The following is a 22,852-nucleotide window of genomic DNA, read 5'->3' on the forward strand; positions in this document are numbered from 1 at the left end:
CCACGGCGAGGCCCAGCGAGTGATCTGGCTCCAGCAGGGCCCCGCGGCTGCCCGACACGCCCGGTGCCCCTCGCTCGCTCGCGTGACTGGCGGCCCTGGCCGTGTGTTGCTCTCGGTAACCGCAGCAACGGCTCTCGGGAGGCGCTGCTCCCAACTTCCTTTCATTCCAGGGAGGGGCGATGAGAGGGGCTGCTGGAATTGTTCCTTTTCCCTCTTCTCCTTCCTCCGCCGTGACCTTGACAAGCGATCTTTGAAGTACTTGCTGGCTCTTTTTTCTGCCACGGGCTGGAAGCGATCAGGATACTCAAGGGCTTCCCACACTTCGCCTCTATCCGGGCAGAGGGGCCGGGGGCGCCAGGGCCACTTCGCCTGCGTGGCCCCGCGTCCCCCCAGCGTGGCAGGTGCACGTGCCGTGACTTCTAGTAATTGAACCTACATGTGCTTGTCTCTCCCCTTAAGAAAGCGCGGCCTTCAGCTTGGGGCCAAATTCTTTTTTCCACTTGGAAAAGTGATCTCATTTTCCATGTACCATGTTTAAAAAAACACAAAACTCTTGTAGGATTAAAAAGAGAGGGGGAGAGAAGACAAACAAACGTTTGCGATGCATGTTTGAAAGGCGGCCCCACATGTGTAAAAGTATTTGGCGTGATGGTTCTGGACCAGAGCGTCCATCTGATATTGAATCCATATGACTCGGCAAACTTCATTTTATGGTCCTTTTTGCTTTTTAAAATTTTTGCCTTGTGAGTTAAAATTAAGGTTGCTTTTGGTTGTGACTAATCTCATAAAATCTTTTTTGAGACGGCATTTTATGTACTCAAAGCCTGAGCATTTCTTTGGTCCTTGGACTATGATTAGTGGGATGTCAGGAGTCTGCGCGGCCTCTGAGATGGGGACGCTGTGTGGATTCCCGGCGGCACAGCCGGGCGCCCACCTCGCCCACTCTGGCTGCCTGGGGCCAGATGCTGAGCCTGCGGGAGGAACGAGGCCCTCGCAGTCATCACTGCCTGGCACCGTGGGGCGCCTGGGTTCAGTCACCTGGGCCACTGCCGCCATCAGCTCTCATGATCAGGGGTGTGTCCGGACGACCACCGTCGTCCTGAGTCTGTAAGGAGAATGGACGCCTTGTTTCCTGACCTCCCCATGGTGGACCCAGTGCTGTCCCAGACCTCGGGGGTGGGGCTATAGGGTCCTCCTCCTGGGATGCGGCCGCTGCCTCCGGATAAGGCATGAGGCTGAGGATTCAGGGCAGGCTTTCCTGGCCTGAGTGTCCGGTCACTGCGCACAGCGGGTGGCCTGGAAGCCCGCCACCCTCCGGGGGCGCCAGACCCCACTGGGCCCGGGGTGGGGAGGGAGGAGATGGAATCCAGGCAGCTTCCCAGGTGAGGCACTTGAGGCCCCCCCGGGACTGCCAATGAGCTGCAGGCTGAGAGCCTGGGCTGAGCCTCCTCCTTAGAGACTCCGGGCTCTGAGGGCAGTGGGTTTGACTTCATCACACGCCTCCTTTCTCGCAGGAAGGCTGAAGGGACGCCTCCTTCCTCGCAGGAAGGCTGCAGGGAGAGGAGGCTGTGGAGGTGAGTGCCCATCCTCTCCTTGGGCACCTCCCTTCCTGAGGGTGCTCACTGGTGCCCCAGTGGCTGGGAGCTGGGAGCAGCCCAGACGCCCTGGGGGATGTGGGCCGGCAGTGTGGGCAGCTCATCAGAGGAGTGTTAGTCAGCCTTAAAGAAGAAGGGCTTCTGGCACAGTCTGCAAGGGGGTGACCCTGGGGGTGTTATTCTAGTGAAAAAGCCTGCCACAAAAAGACAGATCCCTGTGAGTCCACTTGTACGTGGCCCTGGGGTGGGGCAGACTCAGAGACAGAAGTAGGACGGGGGGCCGGGGCTGGGGGTCAGCACTCGATGGGGACAGCGCGTCACTTGGGGACGATGAGGAAGTTCTGGCAGTGGTGGGGCCGCACAGCGGTGTGGACGTGTTAATGCCACTGAACCATGTGCTACAGATGGTTAGAAGGTTACCCAGATTCTACCACAATGTGAGGAAACCTGGCACTGCCAAATGCACTGTCTCGGCTGGGTCAGCATCTGAGGGGCACAGCTACAGGGGCCAGCCTCGCCACAGGTCTGGGGACCCAAGTGCTTTAGGAAAACCTCCAGGCCAGTGGAGGTGGGGGGAAGGCTTCACAGCTTTGGGTAAAGTGCCTCTGAAGGACACAGAGACAGTGAGAGGTTTTCCACTACCCCATCCCCAGGCCAACGCACGACTCAGTCCGTGCAGGACGGACTCGCAGGACAAGGCTGTTCACACCGGTCCTCCGGGGTCAGCTCCACGTCCTGGTGAGGGATCCCCTACTGGGAGGAAAGGCGCCTCTTCCTTTCTGCCGGTCACCATACAGGAGAATTTGGTCTTTTGTTAAACAATACAGCAAGCAAATCCCAAAGGACTGTTTCGTAGATCCACCCCCCAACCCAGGGAACACTAGGTGCCCAACAGCAGAGGCATTTGGGGGTGGGGGTTGGGCGCATTCACAAACTCCTGACCAGCCCACTGGGACGAGGTCCAGGCAAACACTGGACTTTGCATCCGGTACTCAAAGATGTGAGGGCAGTGAGTCCAGACACTCCTCCCTGGAGCTGCACAGGAATTATGGACGAATGACAGCCTGTCTGGTTCCTGGAGACGTTCCAGGGGACAGGGGTGTCACACGGGGTCAATTTTCAGTTCACTGGGGCTCAGGGGCAGGTGGCCAGTGACAGGCCTTGTGATGCAATGGTCACTCTGGTGCTAGACCGTCTGAAGCAGAGGTGCAGCGGGGTGCTGTGTGAGGCCTGGGTTTCTTGCTCAGAAAAGTCAGCACAAAGTCTAAATCCTCTTGCAAAGCCACTGCCCTGGCGTTTGCACCTCTGTGTCAGAAAGTCACCCCGAACTTTGAAACAAGGCAGACAGTGGGGCGACACGCCCTTCCAGACCCTGCTCGTGTTACCCAGGGGGCTGCGGCTCCACTCCAAGCGGCAGCCTCATCCTAGCCGCCTGTGAGCGCCCAGCATCTCGGGTTCTCTGCAGACTGTTTAACTCCGGGTGCTTCCTCTTGAGTAAGAGCTCCGTCGAGTGTTGTACACTTTGTGAGTGCTGCGATCTTCTTCTCCAAACTGTGCTTTCGTGGCTGAAGCGTGGCTTTGCAGCAGAACAAGGTTCTGTCTGACAGTCTTACCAGCTTGCTTCTCATTCCCAGGAATATTTAGTGTCGTCGAGTCCTCCTGCCCATCGCCACCCTACTCCGTGTGAGACGGAATCTCACAGTGGTTGTAGGCTGCGGGCTCCTGATGACTGATGACGCTGGGTGTGTTTCCATGTGCATTGTGGGTGTTCTTCTGTCTCCTTCTGTAAAGTGTCTCTTTGAGTTTTTTGCCCAGTTTTAAAGATTGAGTTGTTCTTCTTTTAATTGTTTTTGTAGAAGTTCTTTATGTATCCGGATAAAGTCCTTTGCCGGTGTACTGTATTTTTTCTCAGTCTGTGGCTTGTCTCGTCATTTATTAAAGTCCAGGTCATCACCTGTTCCCCTTAAGTGTTAGTGTTTTGTATCCTGTCCAGATCTGCCTGCCCCAGACTCACGAAGGTGTCTTCCTATACTTTCTTCTACAAGCTCTATGATTCTCAAAGTGTTTTATGTTTGGGTCTAAGGTATCTCTTGAATTAATTTTTGTGTGTGGAATGAGATAAGAGTCAGGGGTGCTTTTGCTTTGCTTTTTTTTTCCTACACAGATAACCAGCTGCCCCAGACACATTTCTTTAGAAGACTCTCCTTCCCCCATTGGCTCGGCCTAGCGCTCGCCTGTCCTCACGCCAACACCCACTGTCGTGATTGGCACAGCTCTGCAATGAGTCGTGAAGTCGGTCAGCATCCGTCCCACAGTTCTGCTCTTCTTTAACAACATTGCTTTGGCAATTCTGGGCCCTTTATTTCCACATAAATATTAGAATTACCTCATCAGTTTCTACAAGAAGAAAACACCCTGCTGTCCCTGTGACTGAGATGACTTTATAGATCGGTTCAAGGAGGCGGGACATCCTGACTCTGCCAAGGTTTTGACCCGGGAGCTTCGACACCTCCTGTTTGTCTGGGTCTTCTCTCTGCACTGCTTCAAGGCTTTCAGTACATAGGCCTTGCTTTTCTTTTCAGATTCAGTCCTGGGCATTGTATGTGTCTTTGATCTGGGCCAGGAGTTTTCTTAGTGGGAAGGCTCTGGCCACAGACTCAGTGTGTTTAATAGCTACTGGGCCACTTAGATTTTCTAGCTTTTCTTGTAACACTTCCGTTAATCTTTTTCAAAGCATTTGTCCCTTTCATCTAAGGCACTTAATTTCCTCAGCAGCATTCTTAGTGTCTCCTCGCTGTGTTTAGTGCCTGCAGGGTCTGTCCTGGCGTCTTCTTCAGAGTTCCTGCTGTCGGTAATTTACACTTTTCTTGTTCAGTATTTCTAGGGGTTTATCAATTTTATTAATCTTTTTAAAAAGCCATTTTTTTCACCTTGTTGACAATCTTTATTATTTGACTAAACACTTTTCACTGATTTTTTTCTCTCATTTAAATTTTCCTTCTCCTGATGTTGTATGTGACTGTCTCTGCCGTCTCTAGTTTCTTGAGGAGGGTTATACACCAAATGCACCCAAACTGGAGGGTCTTAGGGGTGAGGCGAACCGAACTGCCAAGGAATACACATCCTCACTGTAAACAAGTGGGTCCAGAAGATGGAAGGAGAGGGCGGGGCTTGACACCGAAATGAGAAGAGTCTATGGGCTGGGCTTCATCAGCTGTGGATGGAGCTTCCTAGGTGAGATGAACCGATTTCAAGAGTGTTAAAAATTACGATCAGATGAGGTCTACCCCATACAGGCAAGAATGCTTCACCATCAAAACGTCTGTCAGTGTAACTCCCCACGTTAACAGACTGAAGAACATCCATGTGATGGTCTCAGTGGATGTGGAAACTCTGTGGAACTCATTTTTTCACGATAAAAATTCTTAGAAAAATCAGAACACAGAAGAGGGTGCACGAATGGGGACGTCCACACGGGTGACACAAAGGTTCCTGTTTTGGTTTCTCATCTCATCATGATGCTGTTTACATTTTATAAAACACAAATTTGCTCATCACTAGAAAAAGGAGAACCCAAGTCCTGAGCCTTACAAACCGTGACCGAATCCCCATGTCTCCTGCTAGCCTGGGACCGTCTGCAGAACGGCCATAAATGAACGGAAAGCAGGCCTTCCTGGAGGCTACGAACGAGGACCACACAACTAGGGAGCAGTGGCTGGAAACGCAGGCGGAGTTAACACGTGACTTTTCCGGCTTCGGTGACTCCGCAGACGCGCCTAGGAGCCGACTCAGTTTCTGCTTTTCCTTCCAGTCCCTCCGCGGCTTTGCTCTGGTCGTGAGCGCCGAAGGCGTGATATTCTACGCGTCAGCGACGATCGCGGACTACCTGGGCTTCCACCAGGTAAGCACAGCCGTTCCGTCCGCTGCATGTTCTTTTCTGCTACCTCGTAGGCGCCTGTTGTCCTCCAGGTTTGAATCATCTCCAAGATCAAGCTTTTTAAATCACAGAACTTTTGTCAGATGAGGATTTGCACACCCCAGCCTTGTGACGGCGAGAGGCCTGGCGGGTCCTGGGCGTCCCCAGCCTAAAGGGCAGGGACTTGTGCCAGCTGTGGCCCAGCCTCTTGTGCTCCTCACTGGTGAGAGGCCGGTCAGGGCCGGCTGTGGACCCGTCCTTGCCAGCACGGCGGCGTTCCAGGCCCCAGATACAGGGTGGGCTCTGGAAAGCCGGCGTTGATGTGCAGATAGTTTGCTGGGAACGTTGCTTCAGGCCATCCCAGCTTGTGTGGTTCCAGACCTTGGGGCAGAGAGCCGGGTCAGTCCCACCAAACACTGGGGTCCTGGGAGGGCGGCTCGAAGAAAAGTCCCACCTCCGGCCCAGGAGAGGAGGAGGGGCCTGGTCTGGCCTCTGGGAAGGCAGAGAAGTCTCTCATGGGAAATCCAAGCTGTAGCTGGAAACCCGAACTCGCACCCAGTGAGGCGGTTGTTGAGGACTGAGGAGGAGCCGGCTAGGCTCAGGCACGGCCGCAGCCTGCGCCGCAGACACACCCCCAGAGGGAGTGGACCACACAGTGAATAGCACAGGGGCCTGGCGCTCGCTGAGGAATTCAAGATACAAACAGGCGGACGTAAGAGAGCAGAACAGAACCCGGGAAAAGGAAGAACACAGTGTCTGTCAGGGCCCCATTTGGAGTCAGAAACTGCAGTGCTTCGAGCAGTTTCATACAGAGTTACTGTGAGTTTACTGTAAAGGACTACTACCCAGTGACACAGGACTAGCGGGAAAGGGGCACAGAGAGGGTGGAGGGCAGCCGTGCCCGGGCTGGGGCTGGGCGCCCAGAGGAGCGGTTTGGAGACCCCTTCATCGGCGAGGGCGAGGGCGAGGGCGAGGGCGAGGTGGCGGCCTGGGCGACGGTGAGTCCACTGTGGGCCCCAGGCCAGCTGGCTGGCAGAAGCCCGCCTGCTGCGACATTGGCCTGACCCAGGGAGGGTGCTGGCCTGGAGGCTGCCAGGAGCTGCCCGCTGGGGGCCCCGACGGGCCCGCAGAGCCCAAGTACCTCTGCAGGCGAGGGGAGGTGTCTGCAGCATCTGGGATCAGAGCCAAGTGATGAGACGGGGGTTTGGAGCTGGGAGTTGGGACGTGGAGTTGATAACGAAAATCTCACTGGACGAGCAGAAAGCCAGGTGGTAGGCAGACGCCGAGGGCAGAGGAAGCATGGGGCCCTGACACGCTGAGAATTCTGCTTGGCCTAAGCCCTGGAGGCCACTGGAGCGTTTGATCTAGTTTCCATGACAACCATCATTTTGTGTCACTTCCAAAACCGAAGTGGTTGTCGCTCTGCTGGTGATTCTGAGAAGTGATTCCTCAGTCATTCGGTTGGCTCTCCTGCCACCTGAACCCACACAGAGCAACTGCCACACCCTGTCCTGTCCTGGCCCCGGGACAGTCCCTGTGGCAGGTGGAGGTGTGTCCCTCGTGGAGGACCTGGCTGGTGAGGTGTGGGGGCGGGACCTCCAAGGGACTCCGGGTCAGACCACGGGGGTCAAGCCGGCTCTGCCCCCCTAGGGTTGGGTGACGACTTCCTGCTCCATCCAAGGAGCCACAGCGTGTCCACCCACGGGGCTGCGGCTGAGCCCCTGGGGGCGCTGGGGGCAAGGGGGCCACTGCGGGAGGCGTCCCCATCACCAGCCCCGCCCCGGGGGGGCACCTGAGGCCTCTCCCTCCTTGGCTGCTCCTGACCTGTGAACTATGCCACCTGATCTGTCTCCCATGACGGTTCAGCACCCAGTTAGCCCTGCCGCCTCCCCCCAAGTCTGCCTCCCGCAGGTGCTTCGTCCATCACTCTAGGGAGGCTGTGTGTAGGAGGCGGTGAAGACGAGCCTGGTGGCATAGCTGGGTGGCTGGCTCCCTGGCTCTGGGGTCCCCTCAAGCAGCTCCCACTCACAGTACCGCTGGCTGTGGGCACGGCAGATTCCAACCCCAAATAACGAAGGCTTCCACGTCCTACTGCTGATGTGTGCAGGACGGGGCTCTGCGAAATATGGTTTGGCCTGCCTTCTGCAGGCTCAGAATTTCTTTTAGTTCCAATCACTGTCTCCTGTGTTGCTCTGTGAATTCTCCAGATGCCCAGAGCCATCTGCCTTTGGACAAAATTCGGCCTTATCACTGGGTTTGGCTTCCTGAGAAAGGCAGGTGCCCTGCAGAGGAGACCTGATTCCAGGTCTGAACTTGCTAACTGGATCTTTTGTTTTCTTGGAGCTTGGTTATTTCCTCTAAAGCGTTAGAAGTTAAAAAAAAAAAAAAAGTTCTGCCTTATTCTAAAGAAATTGTTTCCAAATGTCATTAAATCATTAGCAGTGCCTCTAGTTTACGCAAAATATTTCATGAACATCTTAGAACAGCTTTGTACTATTGTGAGCTTCTTGGGCAAAATGCTTTACAGAAAGTCAGGAACCAGGTATTTCCTATCACAGCCTGAGTGGTTTCGGTGTCTTCCACTTCAGCACCCCTGAGATGAATAAATAGACTTAGGTGTATATTTTAGTTGCTGTTGACATTTGCTGCCTCAAGAAGCTGTCGGTCCTCTGGGAGGTCAGCAGGCGGGGGAGCAGGTCCCGTGTGAACCGTGCGGATGTCAGGGGCTGCGGGAGGAAGCAGTTAAGCGTCCACAAGCACGGATAACGGATATACGCACTCTCTGCACAGAAGATGGTCACTGCTGGAACGAGCCGCATGTGGAAACGGTTGCACTTTTGTGCTCAGCTCCACAGAAAGGCCAAGATGAGGACACACTGATGGGACCAGAGTCGGGCTGGCTTTTAGCCATCTGAATAATCGTCATGTTCTCTTCCCTCCTTCCTTCGCACGTTCCCCACCATGTATTTTCCCTGACCTTGTTTGTAGGAATCAGACCCTAGGAGATGAGGAAAGACAGAAGGCGGCCACACTAATTAGCACCGAACTTGGTTTCTCACCCCAGAAGAATGTTCGCATTTAACATGTCTTCGAATTTGCCTCTGTCAGTAACACCCCTTCCAGCTCTGTTCGCCCTCCCTCAAGTTAACCTGCCTCCTGTGCTGGTTAAGCCGCAGGCTCACACTGTGTGTCCCTTTTGTTAATTGTCTGAGGGATGTGGAGGCGGTGACTGGGGCAGTGGGGAGCCCCTGGGGTTCTGCGAAGCTTGAGGTCACCCGCTAAAACCCATGAGAGTAACGTGGACAACAGTGCCCGCTCATTAGTTTACTGTGAGGCCCTCGGTGCCCAGAGCTCAGCAGTCAGCACAGCCTTCTCCTTTGTCAAAATCACGGGGGAAATGCTGTCCTTCAACAGCAGGTGGAAAACACTGAACTCCTAGTAACGGGTTAACCAGATGAGACGCAAGACCTCCACACGAAAAACAGAAACCGCCATTCAGAGAAATTAAAGAAGACCCAGGTAAACGGAGGGTGTGTCATATTCACGAATGGGAGGACTCAGCAATGTTCCAAGGATGTCAGAACAAATTGTAGGACTACTGACATCGCCACAAAACTGAGCAGGAAGTCTGGAGGGACATCGACAAGCCAACTGGAAGTGCAGAGGGCGGCGCACATCTAAGGCCACCTGGGGGTGGGGCGGGAGTGCTGATCACTGGTGACGGGCAGTCCGGAGACAAGACCCCGTAGGCTCAGGGGCTGGGATGGGTGGGATCAGTGCAGCCGTGGACAGACAGACCCGGGAGGTGGAACTGGAGGTTCAGAGCAGGTGTGGGCTTCCAACGGAGGCGGCACTGCCCGGAGGTGGGGAGGTGCTGCTCTTGTCAGCAAACGGGGCTGCGTGAGCTGGATCCAAACAGAAGATGACTACTACTCTTACCTCACACCATGCACAGTGGATGGTGGAAGTTTCTAGACGATAACAGGGCAGAGTGAGGTGGAAAGACTTCTTGGGACAAAACCCTGTCCATGAGGAGAGCCTGATGGATCGGCCGAGTCAGATCCATCCAGAGAGCAGAAGGGCAGGCCAGGGAGTGGAGGAGATCTTGCGAAGAAGATACCCTAAAAGGACGTGTGTTCACAGAGGTGAGGAACACTGACAGGTCCGCAGGCACTCAGTGGAAACTCATGAAAAAGACAGAAACAGGCAACACGCTCACCTGCATTTAAGTGAGAAGACGCTCAGTGTCATTAGCCTTGGCGATGTGCTAATTAAAGCCACAGAAAGAAACCATGACACATCCACCACCGAGCCCAAATGAAGAAGGCTGCAGATACCAAACACTGGCCAAAACGTCCAGCAACCGGACGTTCACGCTGCCTCAGCGGAGCCTGGATTCGCGTGTTCGCTTTGCACTACTGGGCATTTTCTACTACAGCTGGGCCCTGCCCACCCCGTGGCCCAGTAACTCCACTCCTGGGTGTGCACCCAACAGCAACGCCCTCAAAACACAGCAGCAGCCCCTGTGTCGGCTCAGATGGGAAACCACGCAGATGTCCCAGCAGTGAGTGGATGCATCAGCTGTGGCTCATCCACGCAGCGAAGGACCGGTCAATGATGAGGGTGAAACATGCCGCCACACACCACGTGGATGAGTCACGGCTGTGACGCGACGCAGAGGACACAGTGCTCCATTTACCCCCAGAAGCGGCCCGGGTGTGGCCGGCACCTTGACTGTCTCTGGGGAGGGTGGATGGAAGGGTTCAGAGCTGCTGTTGGGTCCCACTTCCTTACTGGGTGGTGGAGCTGCATATTTATGGTGTGGGCACTTTGCAGCCTATGTGTTATGCCTGAATCTCTGAAGTTCATTAAGAAAGCATCCTTACGGGAAGTGCACCTGTGACCATAGAGCCCAGGTGAGGGGAGACTCCAGGTAAGAGTAGGGGACTCGGGTGAGTGGGGAGACTCCAGGTGAGGGGGGGACTCCAGGTGGGGAGGGACTCCAGGTGAGAGGGAGACTCCAGGTGAGGGGGAGGGACTGGGTGAGAGGGAGACTCTGGGTGATGGGGAGACTCCAGGTGGCTGAGCACCAGAAGCTGTGGCCAGTGGTGCCAGGTCTCAGCAGGAGGGAAAGCCTGGTGGGTCCACATCACCACGAGTTGGTCCCTGTTCACATCCAGAGCCCCTGACTCTGGACAGCACTGACCAACAACAATAACCTCTTCTGACCTCAGTGTCCACTTCTTTCTTGGAAACAGTGGATGGAGGGGTGCACAGGCGATTAGAGTCCAACCTTTGAATTATGACCACACTCATTTTCCACCTTCCTGAGGTACTGGCTTGACGTCTGGGGGCCAAAGAGCCTCAGCCACGTGTCACAGGTGACTGGGAGGGGCATCTCATCCACTCTGGTGAGGTTACTGGCCACCTCCTAAGAAGGTGACTCGTCTGTGAGGTCTTGAATCTTCAGCACCTTTTCCTCCCTCTAGTTATTATAATGATCCAGTTGAGGAGTGACTGAAACAGAAGCGGGCCGGCCCTGCTGGGGTCCCAGGTGAGAGGGTAATAAGGAAGCATGCAGCGGCCTCGTCACTGCCAACACCCAGGGCGTTTCATCGACAATAGCGACAGTTGTGCCCACGGCGGCCAGTCTCTGTAGCCCACGGTAGTGGCCCTTGTGGCTCAGACCACAATTTCCCAGCATGGACCCAGAGCCCGTAGGGGTCAGCCACTGCATTCAGGGCCCGAGCAGGTGGGAGGACCGGGGGCCAGAGAGAGGGCTGGCGGCTGGCGGGGCCTTATGGTGTCCTGGATGAGGCAACGGTCAGGCCTGGAGGCGCTGGGAAGGGGGAAGTCTTGTCAGGAGGCACTGGCCAGGCCCCAGCTCACCTGGTGGCTCCCTCTCACCTCACAGGGGTGCCTCCCTAAGTAACTTTTGTGGTTCCAGTAATACAGGCTGGGAAGTGACCAAACATGAACGTACAGCTTGATGAGTTCTTCGAGCATGGAGGGTCGAGTCACTTAGAAAAGTGGGTGTCTGAGCCCCAGCTGCCCCCAGGGAGCCGCCTGGCTTGGGGGAGGGGCTGGCGGCCCTGGGGGCACCTCGTGAGCCGGGTGCCGGGCATCTGGGCTATGTGGGCGTGGCCTCCGGGGAGCGAGTCCTCGTGGCCAAGGCCCAGCCCTTTCCGAGAGGCTTTCTCTTCACAGGTGTGACTTGCTTGACAGGTGGACGAGATGTTTTCTCAGTGGTTAACACTGGTATGAAGTGTGGCAGCTCCCTCAGGTAAGCCTAAAGCGACTGTTGCGCTGTTGCAGACAGACGTGATGCACCAGAACATCTACGACTACATCCACGTGGACGACCGCCAGGACTTCCGCCGGCAGCTCCACTGGGCCATGGACCCCCCACCGGCGGCGTGTGGGCAGCCCCTGCTCGCAGAGACAGGTGGGTCTTCCCGGGCCCAGTCCAGCCCAGGCTCAGACGTTAGTGGGAGCACGTGGGCGTCTCTGCAGGGACCCTTCCTCTCCCCGATGCCGCGTCCACTCCCCTCCTCGAAGACCTCCTCCCACGTCCCTCTCCCCGCCTCCAGCCCCACGTGGCTCTCTGGCTGTCTCTGGCCACTTCTCTGTGCTCACCAAGAAGCCACAGTACTTGTCTCCCATCTTCCAGGAAAGTTGTTTGGCCGACATTAGATTTACCTGGAAAAAGCCCGCAAAGGTTGTTGTCTGTTCAGAGACGTTGTCCCTTGTGAGCAGGACCCCTGCGAAGTCCTGGATCTGTGGCCCTTGCCCACTCCACATGCTGGGCAGGCATCCAGGTCCTTGAGGGACAGGGCAGCGTCACCGGGGTCCAGTGCAGGGAAGACAGTCCTGGCCTTTCACACATCTCCCCTGAAGTGGTAACTAATTTGAGAGGGGTTTCCAGCACAACTTCACGCAGCAGCACGATTCACTTTATAACCCTGAGGGGAGCGCAAACTTCAGATGCCGACGCAGGTTTATTTGAAAGCTCAAGACAAAAACAAAAACAAAAACTCAACCACTGATCGCTCATCACACATGCAGTTTTTCTGAAACGCTGTTTTTAAGGGCAAAGGACGATGAAGGGAAAATATGTCAGGGCGGCTGTCTCTAGGGAACTGGGACGCACTGGGCGCTCACGGGAGGGCGACCTGGGGGGCCGCGTGTGCTCTGCGCCCTTACACGCACAACCTTGCTCATCAGAGCATATTCACGGTTTCTCCCTTGGTCACGCTGCCTCTGCCAATGTGGGCAGGAGAGGACGCCATCCTGGGGAGGCTGCTGCGGGCCCAGGAGGGGGGCGCCAGCTCGCCCACGGAGTACTCGGCCTTCTTGACGCGCTGCTTCGTCTGCCGTGTGCGCTGCCTGCTGGACAGCACCTCGGGCTTCCTGGTGAGTGCACGGGGCTGCGGCCTGCAGGGTGGCGGGGCTGTGCCGCAGTGCGGACCAAGAAGCCAAGAAGCGAGGGGCAGTGCCCGAGGTGCTGACTGCCCGTGACTCAGCGGGGAGAGTGTGCAGGCGGTGAGATGAAAATGTGAGGTCAGCTGCCGGTAGAGGCACCACCTAGATGAACTGGAAATCTGCAGAGCGTTTGTGCTTATGTTCAATTTCCCTTTATTTAAAACTCATTAAAAGTGTTTTCCCAGAAAGGACTGAGAAGCACAGGAGAGCCGAATGGCAGCCCTGGCTTCTGGTTTTAATCTCTCCTCCTGCAGAAAGACACTGGGGTTTCCATTTCTCCTCCAGTGCCTCCTTGGAAGGGCTGAGGCGGATGGAGGTGTGTCCTCACGGGCAGCAGAGCAAAGCCCCTGCCCACCCCAAACCTCCATCCCCTGGACCGCATGTATGCTGCTCTCCAGGGGCTCTGCCGCCTCCCCTTGGCCCAGGGTCCCCACAGTCTCTCCCAGGAGCCCAGCGCACCCCATCCCTGTGCTGCCTTGCCCACCTCCACTTCTGACCCCAGGGCCAGTGGGCTTTCCCCATCAGTGACTGGTGCTGAACCCTGAGCCCCAGCTTCCTGCCTCGTCCTGGATGCATGCAGAGCGGCCCCTCCCACGACCCCTGCTCCTCCCCAGCCACACCTTGACTGTGGGGTCCTGGGGGCTCTGTCTCCCTATCCTGGGCTGGGGGGGGGTCCTGTGTAGAGTCTGTCTCCACACCTTGACTGTGGGATCCTGGGGGTCTGTCTCCTCTCCTGGGCTGTGGTCCCCAAGAGGGACAAACAGCAGGTGTTTGGTGTTTGGCAGGACCTCTGAGTGTTAGTCCCTGGGCTGGCCTGACATGTTCCAGGAGGTGCTCAGTGGGTGTCTGTGGGAGGGAAGGAGGGGCAGGGGCAAGCAGGTATTTTTGGATCAGCTTCTAAATGGCTCTGAGGAGAGGGAGCCCTGAGGATGCCCTGCTGACCAGCCTGAGCCCAAGATTGGCTCTTGGCCGTGGATATCCCACCTGCCTGTCTCGGTTCTCAATTCTTGCTGGCTTTCCCTGCCTGGGCCCCGAGCAGTGCCGTGCCACGAGCCTCAGAGGTTTCTTACTGCTTTTGAGAAAATGTCAAACACTACAAATCAGGGCTTTTTTCTCTGGAGAGCTGGATGTTAAACATGTCCCAGCACCACTGCCTTGACTCCCCCACACCAAGCATGTGACCACCATGTGGTAGGTGCTTTGCAAGTATTTGTTCACTCAATCAGTCCATGGACAAATGGATGGATGGACAGATGGAAGGATGGATGGATAGATGGATGGAAGGGTGGATGGATGGATAGATGGATAGATGGACAGACGGAAGGACGGATGGAAGGATGGATGGACATGGAAGAATGGATGGATGGAAGGATGGATAGAAAGCAGGATGGATGAACAGAAGATGGCTAGGGAGAGAGTGCAGCCACATTGTGGGGTCATTTTTCCATCAAGGACAGGAGCACCCTGAAGTCACTTTAAGTAACTCAATTATAGATCAGCTTTTCCATTATAGAGAGATCCTTAATTTTCTTTTATCGCAAACTCCAAAGTTACTTCCTGGATTTTTACTCACACCATGTGCTCCAGATAACCAAGTCAAGCTGTCGCTAAGTTTTATCATCACGAATGAAGCAATACTAATTTGGAAGTGGTGGGTTAATGTGGAAAGTCCTCAGAGATTATCTACCCAAGCAGATCCTACTGGGGGGCTGCCTGGTGGCCCTGCCCCAGTCAGTGCACATGTATGTCCCCGTGCGAGGACTCACACACCCACACACCCACGAGTGCACACACGAGAACATGCCTGAAGGTTGGAGGACATCACGGGGACTCCAGAGCAACCCCGAGCCATTCGAAGGTCATGGGGAACACATGCCCAAGGAGGCCGAGTGTGGAAGAAGTGCTGGTTCATGTCTGCTTAGTGACTCAGGAAAGATCCTCTCCGAGTTTTTTCTGTCCCTGGGAACGTGAATTCTTTGTCCTTTGGCCGTGTCACTAATTCACTCTGTGAACACGGCTTTGTTTCTGTCTTTGAAACACCAGACAATGCAGTTTCAAGGAAAACTAAAATTCCTGTTTGGGCAGAAGAGGAAGGCGCCGTCGGGCGCAGCCCTGCCGCCTCGCCTCTCCCTGTTCTGTGTGGCAGAGCCGGTGCTCCTGCCTTCCGTGGCAGAGATGAAGGTGAAGAGCGTGCTTCTGAGGGTGAAGCACAGAGGGGACATCTCGGCCACGACGGACACCAAGTGAGTAAGGGTCCCCTTGGCGGCTGGTGGGTCAGTCTCCGCACTTCGTATTTTCTGTCTAGTCTTTCCTCCTTTCCAGCCAGCAGTAAAATGGGACGTTTGCTGTTTTCAAAGCTAGTACATTATGTAGGAAGCAACTATTAGAAAAAAAGCTTTCACTGATATTTGTGACTGTGGCACCAAACACTCCTGCGTGTCTGCCTTCCTGTGCCCTCCAGTTACAGCCTCCCAGTCAGCGCCTGGCCTGTGTCCACTGTGGGGATGGGAGGCCAGCGGAGCAGCCCTCCCTGCTGCCTCTGCCATCCCCTCCGTCAGCTCAGCGCTGGGACAAATGCTGGAGATGACGTCCTGGCAGCGGTGACACGGCACACATTCTGTCCACCCAGGGATTTCTCGGCTTTTTGGGAGTACAGAGCACCTTGAATTAGGTTTTCTGGGGGATCCCTGACTATAATCTCCTGGAATGGGCTAGGTCTGTGCTGCAGGGGTCACCTTTCGGAGCGATTAAAACGTTGTGCGTCTGCAACCTGTGCTTCCAGTTGTGCACCTGCGAGGGCGACCCCGGGGAGACGGCAGGGGCCGGCCGAGGTCTGCGTGCCGCCCCCTCCGTACCGCTTACGGGCAAAAGGCCTCCTAGTCCCCAGCCCACTTGTCGGCGCCCCCCCACCCCCGGCACCCGCGGTTCACCTTTGACCCCAGAGCCGTTTGGCCGAGGAGGAAAGCCGGCGACAGCCGCGCTGGAGGGCTCCTGCCGGCCCCTTCCCCGCTCGGGTCTGCGGGGCGGCCGCTGCCGTGACGCACGAGGGCGGCTCCGCGGGACAGGGCCGGCCTCTGGGGCCCCGCCGGCCCGCATGCTGGGCAGCAGTTTTCTGGAGCATTTAAAAATTAAATATGACACGCCCTTTTTAAAGGTAGAAGATGTCACAAAATAGGAGGGAGGAACACAGAACACCCGAGGGAGAAACGCTGTAAAAACAAGCAGCGAAGCGGCTAAAACGCAAGCTGCGCCGAAGCCCCGAAGCTACGCGCGGCCGCACCCACGCGGGTCCTCTGGGGCCGGAGCCTCCGAGCGGCCGCGGGACAGCCCGCCGCCCGCTCCCGCCCCGCCTGGACCGACGCACTCACGCCCCGAAGCACCCTCCGCCTGCGTCTGCTGTCTCAGAGCGCCGTGCGTGAGCTCCCTCGGGCCGACCCCGCAGCGGAGACGAGGAAAACCCGCACTCCGCCCGCTTTCCCGGCGCCCTGCAGCCCTCTGGCGGCCGTGGCGGGAAGCGCAGGCGTGCGCGGCGGCGTCCCCAGCGCAGGGCCGCGCAGGAGCCGCGGGCTTCCGAGCAGGTGCGGCCCCCGAGTCGCCCACCGCTGCTCGGCCCTGGAGGGCTGGCGAGGGTGAGGGTGCAGTGAGGGTGAGGGGGCTGCACACGTGGTGACAGCGCGGGTACAAGACACACATTGGACGAATGTCGTTGAGACTCGAAAGAGGAAGCCAGGCCCAGCCACAGGGTGTTACTCCCACCCAACATTTTAAGAAGAAGCGCATGACTTCCGTCGGCCTCCGACGTTTCCTGGAACTGATTTCTGCTCTGAACCGAACTCCTCACCAACTCCGACGCTGCATCACGTTCGTTTCCGTCTGAGCTCAGAGCATGTGAGGAGCAGACCCGGAGTCTGGGACCCTGGGAGGGTTGCGCTGGGTGGCACGGGGGGACGGGGTGGTCCCTGAAGACCTTTCAAGCCCTTCACAGGCTTTCCTCAACGGGACTCTGTGACACAGCCTCACTCCTAAATGCGCACCGGTTCTGTGCGTGTGAATCAGCCTACTCGCTGATTGTCCTCCAAACAGCTCGGGGGATTCCCAGTCATCCACGGACGTGAGCCACCTGGGAGGCATTTGAATTGCTCGATGGTAGGATCCCCACCAAGGGCGACGCTCCAGCCTCACGTCTCTGACTCCGTCTCTCCTACAGGGGAGACCAGAAGACGGAGAGGCAGCGCCATGGCAGTGCAGGGAGCTCTGCCTGTGGTGCCGGTCAGAAGGGATTTGAATCCTGTTCCTGCACCTGAAGGACAGGCGACTTCAGACAAGTCACTTAATGCTTCTGAGCCTCATTTTTCCTTGAGCATATCTCCCAGAAGGAGCTGGCTTGGGGTTTGAGACCACACACCCTGTGTCAGTGCCATGGCTCAGTGTCACCGACTTAGTGCTCACGGTGACTTTGTAAACTACTGCAGATCACAGGACTCACCTGACATTCACTCTGACCGTCCGGAAGAAAACCAAAGCGCTGAGATCCGGGCGCATGTCTGCTTCCTGCAGTAGCTTCGCTGGTGCTTCTTTGGCCTGAAAAGTGATGTGAATTGGAATTTTCAGCAAATCTGTAGCTGAGAAAAGGTTTACAATCTTTAAGTTTTTGTTGCGTCCTCTCCTCTTAGGTGTGACAGGGACACCTGTCATGTTGCAATTTCTGCCATTGACACATATTTATTCTGCTTGTTATGTTGCTATTTTTGTCCTTCACAGAGCAAAAGCTACTGGGAGTCTGTGTGAATCAGAATTGTATGGAAAACCCAATCATTTAACAGGTACTTGTTAAAATTCATTGTCTCCTCTTCTTCAAGTGAGTGAAGTGTCTGTGTCCGTGGAGACATGGCGAGTCCCACAGGAATGCTGTCAGGAGGCGCAGGCGTCTGGCTGAGCGGTGGGGGGGGGGGTTGGAGGCTGCGGTCGCTGCTCACCCACCTTCTCTGACTCCCAACAGGAAGGGGCGATGGGGAAAACAGCATTTCCGTGTTCAGGGCACCAGCGGACGCCTGCTGCTGGGCCCGGGTTCCAGCCCGGGTCCCCTGCCTGTGCCTCAGGGGCCGCCCAGATCTCGTCTTTGACCCCGAGGGGGCTGCAGGGTAAGTGGCTCAGTCACAGCAGTCTGGTGGCCTTGACCACAGCAGCTAAACCTCTCTCTTGGTGGGACATGGTGACATGCAGAGCACACCCACACACGCTTCTTGCCTGGAAGTTGTCATCACACGTGTGGGGATTGGCCAGGGTCACTGGGGACTGTGGCTGTAGCTCTGCCCGTGGCCTGGACCTAGGGTGATTGCCCGCCCCCGCCCCATCCTCCGTCCTCACTTTTGTTCAGAACCCTCTCTTCTCCCTGCCCTCCCACAGCTCCCACCTGCCCCCAACCCTGGGCGCTAGGGAGGCCGTGGGAGGGTCACGTTCAAAAGGGAGGAGGCTGGCCTGGTGTCACAGGGCTGTGGACGGCACAGAGCAGCCCTTGCAGGGTGGCCAGCACCACCCTAATTTAGTGCCTCCCCTTAGGGACTGCACTGGTGGTCCATCACTGTCCTGCTTTGTCTGACGGGCTTCTCTTCCTGCAGGGACGGGGGAGGAGAGGCGCTCGGGGGGCTGCTGAGCGGCTCCTTGGGACTGAGGGAGCAGAGAGACACGTACATGTCCAGCTGCCGCCTCGAGACACTAGGACCCACGAAGCACCTGAACTGGAAATCCAGTCAGGACAGCGGCGCTAAGCTGAAGCTGGAGCCCAGCCAGAGCGACCCGTTCTCTGCACATACCCCGCCCCATGGCGCCTGCCTGCCTCACCCAGGTGTGCAGGGCACCATCCAGGCCAGCAGCGCTGTGGCCTTCAGGAACTGCCCCGGCTCTCACCCCCCAAAACATCCCCCAGGTGCCTGCGCCGGCCGGACCAGCAGAGCCTTGCAGGATGGCCATCAGGGCCAAATGCACCCTCCTGCCAGCTGCCCCTTCCCCCAGGGGAGCCTGGACAATGGGCACCCTCAGCCGGGAGCACAGTGTTTCCCACCAGGTGGCTATCCCACCGAGGACAAGTTGCGAGGTGTCCTGATGCCTATGGGAGCCCTGTGTAACCCCATGTCACTCGATGTGCCCATCAAGATGGAGAGTGACTCTGGGCCCGAGGACGCATCAGATGGCTACTCTGTGTCCCCAGGCCAGGTGTGGCTGGGGGCCGGCGATGTGGCCAAGAGACAGCTGGCCACTTTCCCGAGCAGGATGCACCTGAAAACAGAGCCGGACTCCAGGCACCACCTCTGCAGTCCGCTCCTGGGTCCCGGCATGCTGGGGGCCCACCCTAGGCCCAGCAGGGAGCTGGCCCCATTCCACCCCTCACGCTGCGCCTGCCTGGGGCCTCCAGCCCGCCTCTGTGTGCGGGGCCACCAGCCCCCTGCTCCGGGCTACGATGGCAGAGCTCCTGGGGCCACGCCTGTCGTCAAGCGCGAGCCCTTGGACTCGCCCCCGTGGGCTGCTCCCAGCCAGGGTGGAGCGCCCGGGATGTTCCCCGGCAGTGCCTTGGCGACACGGAAGCCACCCAGAGACTCCATGTGCGCGTTCCTGCCGTAGAGCGGGCGTTTCTGAATGCTGACATCTGTCCAATACAGATTTACCCCCTGGCGGGGACAGCAGGTGCAGGGCAAGAGCCTGTCCTGAGGGAGGCGCTGCAAAGCTGCACTGCAGCAGCTGATTCTGTATCTTGTGAAAAGTCAGCGAAGTTCTGAGATGTGAAGTGGCCTTACGTCTGTGCGAGTCTGGCAGCACTGCACTCTGAGGGTTACAGGTCTTCATAAAGCATCCGAAGTGAGCCGTGCGGCCTGGCCGGCAGAGCTCCCCGTCCCGAGGGCGGCAGCGGGTGCCGGCCTAGCGGGAACCGTGCCCCCGGTGCAGCTCCCCGCCCCCCACATCCACGTCCCAGCTTCCCCGCCTGCGCTGTGAAGGCAGGTTGATGCCCCCATGGTGCGGACCTCAGAGAGCACACACCCTGGGTGTCCCGTGGCCGAGACAGCAAATTAGAAAAAAAGCTCCCTGAGCTGTAGGTGACTGCGTGCCTGCTCCTGGGAGGAACCTAGGAGTTCCAGGCAGAAGAGCCTGTCAGCGCCAGCCCTGCGCTTCATCACAATGTGCAGCGTGTGTCCAGGACGCTGGGGTGAAGGCTGAGGCCGTGCCCAGGGTGAAAATTGGCTGGATAACATCCTGTTTCTGCGGAAGTCTCTCTGGTGTTCTCAGTGGACCCCTGAAATGGTTCACGCTGAGCTGTCGCTCACTACATCACATAACCTCGTTTACAAAGTCTGGATTTGGCGGAACAGAGAAGCACACAATGTAGAGAGAAGCGGCAGCAAGTCCAGCTGCCTTGCTGCCTTGCTGACTGTCTACAGTTTTCAACTGAGATTTCCAGTCATCATCCCAGGAAGAATTATTAGAGAAAAGGCAGACAGGTAATGTTTTATTAAAAAAAAATGTAAAGCCTGACAGATTCTGAGTGTAGGAAATTTGGATTCAAAAGCACAAATCAGAAAGTAAAGGCCACCCACAGTCACCACCGAGAGATGGCTTGTGACTGAGGGCGAAGTTCACACACCTTCTGGGGTGACCCCGCCCCATGGGCGCAGTGAGTCCAGGACATGACAGCAGGGGACAAAACCACCGCCGAGCAGAAGGAGGCTGGTTCGGGGTCCCTTGTGGCTGGGCCCACCTGTGCTGGGGTGGGAGACCCCTCCCCCAACAGAAGGGGCATCTGTCCTCAGTCACCTCCACTGGGGTCTCGGGAGGCGGGAGCGCCAGGGAGGGGGACTTGCGGCTCCACGTGCTTGGCAGGGACTTGGTGTCATCTGTGGCGTTTGGGTGTCAGTGTTCTGCTCCTGGGTCAGTGCTGATGCTGTTTGGTGTGTGCGCGTCTGCCTCGTCAGACCCAGGACCGGGCTGGCGGGACTCGGTCTTCTAGACGCGTAGTTACAGCCCCCGTGCCCCACAGCTGCCTGCTCCGTGGGGGGCAGGCGGGGGCTGCAGGTTTCTCCCCAGGACTGACAGAGGAGCCCCGGGTGGAAGTGGTCCATTTGTCACCTCCTGGGACTCCCAGAGCGTGCTCTTCATGTCTTCCCAGCCCACGGGGGCCAGAGTGACACTGGGGCTGTGCTGTCCCCACCCCAGCCGCCAGTCTCCCCTCACCTGTGGTGACAGCAGCACAGCCTCCTGTCAGGGCCACCTGCTTCCCCCCCTCGCCCCGTGCTCCGCAGCCCTCTCAGTTCCCACACCGAGCACAGCACACTTTCTAGATTCAATCCCTAAGATGAGGGGTGGTGGGTGGAAACCACCTTCCTTCCTTCCTCCCTCCTTCCTTCTTCCTTCCTGCCCCCCTGCCGCCCTCCCTATTCAGACCAAGTGTCCAACTCCTCCTGGGAAGACCCACACCGTCAGTACCCGTCAGCCTCTTTGGAGCTCCGGGGTAAAGACTCCCGCCTGTGTTCTCGCCCTCACCCTCAGCACCAGGCCCAGGCCAGCGCAGGGGCAGGTCGTGGGATGCACCGAGCGTGAGGCCTGCCCTGCCTCATCTCAGGGAGCAGCAGACAGGAGGCACCACGTGTGTGGAACACGTAACCAGGAGAACCCTGGACCGGAAAGACCGAATAGAGAGACACCATTGAGTGTTTGCACACTGTAGCCAGATCCCAGCGTAACCAAGGAGAGCTGCAGGTGTGAGCCTCATGTGAGGAGAAGCCTTTCTAGGGGGCACACAGCCGTCCCCGCCCGCGGGGGCCACAGCGCCGCACTGTGCTGCCTCCTCCCTCAGGTTCACATGCAGCCGTCTGTGCCCACTCTCCTGGGACCACCTGCACCAAATGAGTCACAGCTGGTGGGCGGCCGGGTCATGCGTTGCTGATGTAGCATCTGGCCACCAGCTCTGCAGGGTCTACATTCTGGAGAGGCCATCATGCTTGGGGCCCAGGTCCTGGCACGCCCTGGTCCCTTCTTCTGCTGGGTCGGTTGCAACAAAACTCACCCCAGTCAGCACTTTTGTTCTCTTACAGCCATACCCCTCCTGAAAAATTGTGTGGGGGAGGAATGCAGAGGGTCAGATGTGGTCATCTCTGTAGATGTGGCCATTTCACTTTAAAATGTCATTATTAGTACTAAGTACAGGCTTATGTTTTTCTGTTGTCTATAGCTTTTGCCTATATAGCTGAAAAAATATTAAATATTATGTAGGAATGGGATGGAAAGGAGATAAGTGCAAATTATATTTTATATTTTTGCAGTTTCTACTGGAAGAAAAAAGTTTTCAATACCCAGACTGACTTGTTGAATTTTTTAAAACGGATACACTATAATGTAACTTTTTGTACTGTATTCTCAGTGCCTTTAGAAAGAGCTTTCAAATTTCTGATGCTAAGGTTTGTATTAAGTTTGCAATATTGATGTAAAATAAATGTTAGTACACGTAAGTGGAAACATCTACTTGATTCTCCAAATGAAATCACTTTATTTCCTTCAAAGTGTGTATGGGCCAGTTAGCACTCTAAGAGCATCCTTCAGCACTAGATGGGGCATTGTGGACACAAAGGAGGCTGACAGCCCCTGGCCACGCCCTCCCAGCAGCACTTTCTCAGGCGCTCTCCCTTTCCCTCCAGCCCCACTCCTGCCCATCACTGAGGGCAGGGGACCCTCCCAGGGGTCTTCAGGACACCCCAGACCCCACTTATCCTGTGAGGAGCAGAGCCTGGCCCTATGTTGTGCGTGTTTTGGGGGGACCCTGTTGGGTCAGCCCCGCCCTGCCCAGGACCTGGTGACAGGTGCATGGGAAGGGGCA

The 22,852-nt window shown here is 56.8% G+C and overlaps 1 protein-coding gene across 2 annotated transcripts in view; it reads left to right on the forward strand.

The window, feature by feature from the left end:
- AHRR (aryl hydrocarbon receptor repressor) overlaps positions 1–22,500 on the forward strand; it is a 67,195-nt gene extending 44,695 nt beyond the window's left edge. For both annotated transcript variants that reach the window (XM_045506899.2, XM_045506900.2), the window contains exons 5-11: positions 5,407–5,496; positions 11,827–11,956; positions 12,788–12,924; positions 15,037–15,236; positions 17,755–17,816; positions 17,993–18,134; positions 18,612–22,500. In XM_045506899.2, coding sequence (XP_045362855.2) covers positions 5,407–5,496; positions 11,827–11,956; positions 12,788–12,924; positions 15,037–15,236; positions 17,755–17,816; positions 17,993–18,134; positions 18,612–19,611 — 1,761 coding nt within the window. In that variant the 3' untranslated portion in view covers positions 19,612–22,500. The remainder of the gene's footprint in view (positions 1–5,406; positions 5,497–11,826; positions 11,957–12,787; positions 12,925–15,036; positions 15,237–17,754; positions 17,817–17,992; positions 18,135–18,611) is intronic.
- Positions 22,501–22,852: the final 352 nt, after the last annotated feature.

This window comes from Camelus bactrianus, chromosome 3 (genome assembly GCF_048773025.1).
Source record: "Camelus bactrianus isolate YW-2024 breed Bactrian camel chromosome 3, ASM4877302v1, whole genome shotgun sequence".
NCBI lineage: Eukaryota > Metazoa > Chordata > Mammalia > Artiodactyla > Camelidae > Camelus > Camelus bactrianus.